At 35.6% G+C, this 9,227-nt stretch overlaps 1 protein-coding gene across 1 annotated transcript; it reads left to right on the forward strand.

Moving 5' to 3' along the window:
- Window positions 1-5,766: 5,766 nt before the first annotated feature.
- On the forward strand, window positions 5,767-9,172 carry LOC130725942 (uncharacterized). Its single transcript, XM_057577141.1, has 7 exons — window positions 5,767-6,155; window positions 6,297-6,363; window positions 6,761-6,807; window positions 7,074-7,161; window positions 7,670-7,803; window positions 8,456-8,554; window positions 8,877-9,172. Exons 1-7 carry the CDS (start codon window positions 5,817-5,819, stop codon window positions 8,952-8,954), a joined length of 852 nt encoding a protein of 283 aa, XP_057433124.1. The 5' UTR covers window positions 5,767-5,816; the 3' UTR covers window positions 8,955-9,172.
- The last annotated feature ends 55 nt before the right edge of the window (window positions 9,173-9,227 follow it).

Below are 9,227 nucleotides of genomic sequence, written 5' to 3' on the forward strand. Positions count from 1 at the left end.
TTCTTTTCTTGATCTCTTCTTGATGTATCTCATGACCTTTCTTTATCTCTTCCACTTTAGTGGCAAGATTCAATAATACTCCATACACATCAAGGAAGGAATGAATATGATATGTAAAGAGATGCAGAGCAATTTCTCTCTTACATTCAAGTATCCATATTAGTTTCTAGTTCTTCATGAACTTTTTTTTTGTGTATTCAAGCTATGGTACTCCTGAACTCATAGCTCAAAGAGAATATATCTCAATACAATTCTTATGGACTCGTAGGATATGAATCTTCAGAATTCAAATTTTAAAAAAATTGCACTACAGTACTTCTCGACTCGTAGGTTATGAATCTTCATGATTCATAAAAAAATTATAATGGTACTTTTGTACTCATAGTCTATGAATCTTCCGGATTCATATTTTAAAAATCAACTACGGTACTTCCGGACTCGTAGGTTATGAATCTTCAGGATTCATAATTTGAAAATTGCACTATGTGCTTCTAGACACGTAGGCCATGATTCTTTATTACAGTGCTTTTGGACTGTAATGCTATGAATCTTCATGATTCATGCAAAATAATTCAATTACAGTGCTTCTGGACTGTAAGGCTATGAATCTTCCTGATTCATGCAAAATAATTCAATTACAGTACTTCTGGACTGTAAGGCTATGAATCTTCAGGATTCATGTTTATTACTATAGTACTTTTGACTCATAGATAAATGATTCGAAGAAGAAGAAGAAGAAAGAAGAAGAAAAAAAAAATTATAAAATTATAATCTTCCACATGGATGTGGTACTTACTCTGGAAGTGGTACTTACTCTTTCACTTAGGAATTGAGAATTTTATGGAGAGACTATCGTGCTGATAACGTGTTATGAATAAAGAGTAAGCAAGTAAATAAGAGAGGAGAATAGAGGAACAAGAGATACAGAAATAGTGTGATGGGGATGCTCTGCTAGGTGCAGACTCCCTTGTATTTATACTATTAGGTTTAGAGTGTTGAACAAGTATACATGTGGGCCTGGCCCATGGACTCCTAACTCTAATGGACATCCAAATATTCATAACATAGAATATATTATTAGTCTATTTGATTTTTATCGGATGAAATCCTTATCCAACCAATCACTCTAGTCAGGGACGGATACACAATGTAAGGTTTGGGGGCACTTGACCTCACGAAAAAATCCATATTATGTACTAATGATGTAGTATATTAGTAAGCTATTAACTATTTTGCTGCCCCGCACAGACACAACCAAAGATATATAAGAGTCACAAATACTATTGTGGGGGCAAGTAGCTAGCAATGTTATTTTATTGACAAAATATTATAGTTCTTCTAATTTTATGTTTATTACCGTAGAAACTCTTTAAATTAATACTCGGTAAATTAATAAACTCTCTAAAATAATAAATTTGTCCGGTCCCGACTTGGGCCAATGTAGAAAATTGTAAAACTCGATAAAATAATAAGATAACAAATTTTCGGGAGATTCCTTTATAATTTTCGGTCATAAGAAAATCATAAATTAATAATTCATAGAAACTGAAAAAAATATATTACACTCTATTGAAATATGATTCAATAGTTATCTGTTTTCCTTTAAAGTTCAAGTATATTTGGAGCTCATCTCTATTGAACACATTTGTTCCTCTTGTTTGCATTTATTGTACTTCAAAAGTCATTATTGATTTCCAATGCATATGAACACAGTCGTTACTAATTTACGTTGAGTCACAAGGTTCACTAAAACGTAATTCTAAGAGGCATAGACTAATTTGCCTTTTTGTTTGGTATGTACTGTATAATTACTTAAAAACTCTTTAAAAATAACAAAATATGGCAGTAAAATTTAAACCCCAGGCGGAGAGATACATACATCCATTATCCAAATGACATCATCATCAAATACATCATAAAATTTTACAAGATTACAAAATAAGACGACCACTATATAGTATATACTAGCTGCAGCTAGAGTATACCAAAAGATCAACGAAAAATATCAGCATTGCCACCAACCAAATGAGATCTACTAAAAAATAGTATAAATTAAAGGTTTAAATACTCTGAAGGTCCCTGAAATTATATGACGTGCGAAAATAAGTTCGTGAATTTTTTTTTCCAATTCCAGATCCCTGAAAAAAAATTAATCAAAATAAGTCCCTACCTGTGTTTCATACTTATGTGGCTCATTTTTTGCATTGTCATCAATTCCATGTGACTTTTATAATTTTCTTTTATTACACATGGATTAATAAATAATAATTAAACATTTTAAGTTTAAAATTAATCCCTAAACCTAAATCTTAAAACATTGTAATCTTGAAACATTTTACTCATAGCCCCAAATTAACATCACACGATAGCAGAACTCACCCACCATCCAAACATCAACTCCAAAACCTTCAAACCTAGATTCAACCCCATAACCACCTAATCTCATGCCCAGTATCACCCTCTTCGCCAGCTTCTGCCATTTAGATCACCCTCTTCACCAGCTTCTGCAACTCCACCGCTCCTTCAACTTCTTCATCAGCACAAATTCTTCATCTTTTTCCTCTGCACCCATAAATCCTTCATGTCAAAGAATGTTCAGTTTCTGCAACTACAACAAATTCTTCATCGTTTTCTTTTGCACCCTTCTCACCTATTTTTCGATCAAAAGGAAATGTGAATACTTGAACAATGTTCCTAGTAGTTGTTGAATCCCTATTACATTTGAAAATTTTAAGCAGGGATATTTTTCTCCCTGTAAAGAAACACAATAAAATGAACACAAACATGCGATAGCCTATTGCCATGAGAAACAAAACCGACAAATTTGTCCACTTCGAATTATTGTTACGTTAGAGGAGATATTGTATACGTTTTGGATAGCTTGATACCCATATATGGTCCTCGCCTGCCCAACTGCAAAGGAGGTGTCTAGGTACTGATTTTCCAATAGCCCCTGAATAGAGTAAGTTTGAAAAGCTATATAGGACATTGAATACATCCACACTGGTCCTGGCAAAGCATCTCGAATTCTCAAGTAGCCACCCTTCTCACCTATTTTAGTGCTTTACCTCTCAAAAACCCCAATTTCCACTTTTAGGGTTCTATTCAACTCTTCCCTAACAAATCTGGAACATAAAAGTCACCCCTTTTTTCTTCAACCATGTCAAAGGTTTCAGAAGAAAAAGATGGATCTGAAAACCAAAATCTCCATCGACGCACACCGCACCACCGCCATGCTTGGGCGGGATGCCCACGCCACCGTCATCCTTTTCCTATGCACGTGTCGCCGCCATGCTTAGACGGGTGTGACACCCTGTATGTCGGAAAATTCGACGAGTGGTCTTTTTTGGAATTGCAGTCTCTGGATTTGCATCAGGGTGGAAGGGAGATGAGATGGGTTTGCTAAGGGTGGGGGTGGGTTTATGGGTTTGGTGGTCGCTCTGTTGAAGGCACCACAATCATTCAACCATGGCCTTGGGAGAAAGAGAGAAAGAGAGAAAGAGAGAGATGATGGGTTCAGGAAAAAGAACATGTTATAGAAGATGAGGGGAGAGGAAGGGGTGGCGGCTGAAGATAGAGAACTAGGGTTGCGAGAAGATGGTTCTTTTATTCGTTCTTTCTCCTTGGTTCCTTCTGATTTTTTATAGAGTTTTTTTTTTTTTATTTTGAAAGTGATTTTTGATAGAGTTAGGGATTAATTAGATAGGGATTAATTTTGAGATTTAGTTGTTAATTATAATTCATTAACACACTTAGAATAAAAGAAAAAGAAAAATACACGTGGAATTGATGACTGTGCAAAAAATGAGCCATATAAGCATGAAACACGGGTAGGGACTTATTTCGATTAAAAAAAATTCTAGGGATCCGAAATCGGGAAAAAAAAATTCAGGGACTTATTTTCATATGCCATACAATTTCATGGACCTCCAAAGTATTTAAGCCCAAATTAAATTGTAAACTTTAATTACACTTTTTTCGTGTATTTTTTTTACAATAATAGGAATAAAATATATTATTTGTATTTGTATTTTTATATTTTAGATTATAGTTTTGTTGGCATCGGGAGATTATAGTTTTGTTTTATCGTTCTAGAGGTGAATTAAAGAAACTTGTTTTGAGCAATCGTTTAATTCCTTGACACCTGCCTGAACAGACAGACCATCAAATGGCGACAAAGGTGGTTGGGGTGTTGCAAGATTCAGTCACACTTTTGTCCCTAGTGTATTATATATATTAGGTGCCTGTGTTAAAAGTAGACAAGTTCAAGACAACACCGCTGCGAAGGAGTCACTTGTCTGATCTAGTTGTGCACTCACCCTTATTACAAGAATGAAATGACACCCCAACTTGACCCGAGACCAAGACTCCTTCCTTACAACTCGCACCAGCACGTCCCACTGGAGAGAAAACAAAGCCCCAAATTTGATGTCTTCTTTCAAAGACAATGGATGCTGCCAAAGGGAGTGGCGATACCATACGGAAAAAGGACGAGACTCATAGAATGGCAGAGGCAAATAAAGTTTTTGCACATTTTTCGTTAATACAATCTATATAGATACATATATAGACCCATGGATCCATACATCTCAATTGGAAAAAAATCAATAGAAAGAGAATCGTAATTCATCAATATCTCTCTCTCTCTCAACAAACAAAAATGATAACGAAAGGTGAAACATAAATCATGGATTGACTAATCCCTTTTTAGAGACTTGCTTAAGAATAAGAAAGATGAATCTTATGTAAATACCATAGAATAAGATTTGGTCTTATTCATGTCATGAGGATTTTATAAATATTCTATTCCAAAGAGAGAAAATGTGAGTAATTTGTTATGTTTAACTCTCACCTTCTCATAGGTTGATGGAATGAACCTCCTACATTTAGTAAAATCCTAGTTGCAATCCTCCTTAAGGAGATTCTCTGACTCTCCTACCTAGAAGTGATTCTCTGCTGGTGTCCCCAACATGCCAATGACGTCTGTCCGGTAGTCTAAAGTTGCTTTCTCTATATTCTACCGTTTTTCAACAAAAGAATTATTACAAGCTATGTTCAGGAATGTGTGCATGTGTGAAATGCCAATCTGAATAAACAAGCAGAAAAAGTCTGAGTTAGGCTTAAAACCCTCATATATATAGTTATGCTCAACAAAAAAATAATATTCACAATCACAAGAAATCAATTATCAGTCAAACTTACATAGTTCCACTCATGACATTTCGAGAGAATGCTTATTTTGGGGCGATTTTTTATCAGACGGTTGTCGTGTGCATGTTTGAACCATTGCGTTGGGAGCTAGATAATTTTCATAGACGGCGTCAAATATTCGTCAAAAAATTGAACTATGCGCACCTATGATCTTTGCGTGGTGGTAGTGGGCTTAGTGCTCTAGATGCGATGGAGATGACCACAACGAAGCACGACGAGGAATGACAAGGGGTGTATCTAAAGGAACTCTGGTGCTTAAGATAACTTCTAGGTAAGAGAGAGAGAGAGTCTCAAAGTCTAAGAAGAACTAAGAGCTTAGAAAAATGAGTAATGCTTGAGTAAATGTACAATCAAGCGCGTAGTATAGACACGATACCACATTTTCTAGTTTATGTGACTTGAGGTCTTTGGAAAACTTGATGAAGTCTTCCGATATGATGATGATGTTCCATTATTTGTGTCATCCGCATCTGCGCCGCCAATGTTTGGACAACATGTTTCATAACTTAGTCATCTTGATCCCCGGTGGACAGATGCTATTGAGTCTTATGACCATTTGAGATCGGGCGTAAAACTTATTTTTGTTCTTAACGTTTTTTTTGTTCATGTGTTTTCTTTTTGTGTTTATTGTTGAACCACCTCAGCAAACAGACCACAGACACATACTTGTCTTCTCGTCGTCCTCCGATAATCCAAAACGCTCCTCCAATTCTCAACCAATGGCTTCTCCTGTGATGGCGGAGGGCGTCGCCGTCACGGCGCTGCGGTCGGTGATACTCCGAGTTCAGCAGGCGGCGGAGAGAGCTGGCTCCAAACCCGATCGGGTCCGGGTCGTTGCGGTATCCAAAACCAAACCCATTTCTATGATTCGCCAACTCTACGACGCAGGTCACCGATGCTTCGGCGAAAATTACGTCCAAGAAATTGTCGATAAAGCCCCTCAGGTGAATCTACAATTCTTTTCAGATAAAGTCCAACTTTTTTTTCAATTTTTTTCATTGATTTAGTTGAGTTGTCATAATTGAATACAAAATTTATTGATGGATATGAAGTTCTCATAATTTGGTTTTGGGGTATGGTTGCAGCTTCCACAAGACATTGATTGGCATTTCATTGGACATTTGCAAAGCAACAAAGTTAAAACACTTCTGGGTATGTTTTTGTTTATTAATTTATGATTTTTTTAGATACACTGATTTTGACTATTCAATCTTATATGAATGTTTAAGAGTGGTTGCAACTTGCAAGTATGATATGCTCCTTATGTGTGTGACTGTGTGTGTAATTGTGTATAATCAAATATGTTGAGTTTTGACCACTGTTTTTGAGCTTGTTATGATTGACCACATATTATGGTGTTTGAGTGGTGGTTTGCCTGTTCACTTTTTCTATCTGGACTGAGTGCAGTGTTTTTATAAATTGCTTTGGTGGGCTCTGTATTTCTTGAAAATATTGCTAGAATTTTATTATGATATTATCTTGTTTGAGCTTGTTAGTCTGTTCCTTTCTTTAGCATCTGGTGAATGTTAAACTTGCATGCTTTGTGCAGGTGGGGTTCCAAATCTGGCCATGGTTGAGGGCGTGGACAATCCAAAGGTAGAGAGAATTTGTAATCAGCATTACTTGTAGATGTAGTTTTTGAAGATATGAATTCTTTGTTGTTTATTTATTTTTTTGATTTGATTTGAAGGAATGTAGATAAAATGTTCTTCTTTAGTACTTGCTGTTGATAAGGCCTATAACTTGTGAATAACTGGTTAAATTTCAAATTGTGATTAGATAGAGCTAATTTTCTAACTAATGTGAAATTCTGTTTGATTTGACATACCTTAAAAGTGTTCTTGTGCCTGTGGAACTTGCAGGTGGCAAATCATCTCGACCGTATGGTTTCAACCCTTGGAAGAAATCCTCTGAAGGTCTTGGTGCAAGTAAATACCAGCGGAGAAGAATGTGAGTTCAGCTTAATAAATACTCAAAATCCTTATTATATTTTTTGGTCTCTTGAGGTTTTGCTACATCCTTTGGGTGTGATGCTCCAGGTACTTGGAATCCTTATTTTGTAGTTTCTGCATGGCTGTAATTTTTGAACTTGTCTTCACATACCCACTCGTCTTAGTTTATCATCAGGAAGTTATTATTCATGTTTAGTTCTTCAACGTTTTCAAATATTTCCCCCCTAATCCAATGGTATACTGCCTCTTATCTTTTATATATTCATTTGTTATAACGGCACAGTATTGTTCCTTAATTAGTCACTCCTAAAAGTGAGATAGTTTAACAGCTATTTGATTGGAGAATTATAACTGCTCTGTCATTTTGTTAGATGCAATATATCATACTGCTCTATGACGTATTGGTGTTGTTTCATGTACTATGAGTGTATTGTTTGCCAGTATATAATGCTATAATTTATTTATATAGATCAACTTGTTTATGGATTTTTATATTGTTGTTGCAGCCAAATCTGGTGTTGATCCTTCCAATTGCGTTGAGCTTGCGAAACATGTTAAAGATAGCTGCCCAAACCTAGTGTTCTCTGGCTTAATGACAATAGGAATGCTAGACTATACCTCAACTCCACAGAACTTTCAGGTGATAAATTCTATTCTTATATTCTGTTAGGACCCAGAAAAATGGAAGAAATAGACTGAAGTAACTGGTATTATTTACTGAGATTCTGGTGAAATCACCAAGAATCAGTGTAGCAGTAGTTACAGATAGAAGAAGAATAAACGAAAAGATAGCAGAGGCAAATTAGAGAGTGCCTCTATTCTCTCCCAAGTCCCAAGCCTAAACCCAATTCAAGCCTAACCTCTCTCTCACCCAAAACATGCTTATATAATCCCCAATCTCTCTCAGCATTCTCTCTCTTTCACACTCCTAGCACCCTGAAGATACTGCCACATCAGCTTGGCAGTTATCACTAGTGGGAATCAATTTTATTCCCCCTTCTACCCTTCCGAACAAATACCTTAGCAATACTAAGACTACTAATATTTGGGTTCCTATCATATTCTGAAGCATGTGGAGAGCTCCTTGAAAATCAAAATGATCTATTTCTTTGTTATTGGAACCTTTCCATTTAAGAAGTATATCTCATTTCTTGTCTTCCTATTGGTTTATTGAAGTTTGATATGCGTTTTTACAATTAGTCATTTAGTTGGTCTCATAGCACAGCTTTATGTGCCTTGATTCAAATTCTAATTGTCTTTTTGCTAAGATTTTCTTTCTCATGAAAAATCAGGCCCTATCAAATTGCAGAACTGAAGTTTGCAAGGCACTTGAAATGGATGAGGAGCAATGCGAACTTTCAATGGGCATGTCTGGTGATTTTGAGTTAGCGGTATGGAATAGTTTGCTAATGTTATTCAACATTAATATAATTATTTTGATAGTTGCATTTCATGTTTGCATCTGTGATTATCTCACAATTCTGGTTGCTTTTTAGCTCATAAGGGAATGAATTGACAATACCATAGGAGTAGGGTTCTTTGATACTTGCAGTGATATAGTAATAGTTTAGAGATTGTTATGATGAGACTGGCACATTTCTTTTAATTGAAGTGTTTGGCACATGTTCCTTTTACTCAAAATATACTCTAATTCTGTTACAATTATTTAATTGTATGCATGCAACTAATTGATAAATATTATTGCCTTTTCAGATTGAAATGGGTAGTACTAATGTGAGAGTTGGATCCACAATATTTGGACCAAGGGAGTATGCGAAGAAAAAAGAATAGCAGAATTTGTTATCTCTCTCACTCTACAACAGTCAAGTATACCTACATTCAGGCACATATCATCTAAATTGTATTACTTTTGTAATTGATGTAATGAAATTGGTAATAACTTTATAGTTGGTCTCCATACTAAGAAGTAAGAACAAACCATGTACAAAATCTTACAGGGTGCAATTTGTTCACCAGAGAAATCAAATAATGATCCAGTCTTAAAGCAACCAATTTTTATTTTGCTAGGTAACTGGTTTCTAAATGCATTTGTTTTCTGCAGAA

Source organism: Lotus japonicus, chromosome 6, assembly GCF_012489685.1.
Source record: "Lotus japonicus ecotype B-129 chromosome 6, LjGifu_v1.2".
In the NCBI taxonomy this organism is placed as follows: domain Eukaryota; kingdom Viridiplantae; phylum Streptophyta; class Magnoliopsida; order Fabales; family Fabaceae; genus Lotus; species Lotus japonicus.

Excerpts from the sequence above, each read along its gene's own strand:
- LOC130725942 (XM_057577141.1), top strand. The coding sequence starts at position 5,817 with ATGTGTTTTCTTTTTGTGTTTATTGTTGAACCACCTCAGCAAACAGAC. Across the intron at positions 7,162-7,669 it reads AAATACCAGCGGAGAAGAAT|CCAAATCTGGTGTTGATCCT; the intron begins GTGAGTTCAGCT and ends TTGTTGTTGCAG. Across the intron at positions 7,804-8,455 it reads CAACTCCACAGAACTTTCAG|GCCCTATCAAATTGCAGAAC; the intron begins GTGATAAATTCT and ends ATGAAAAATCAG.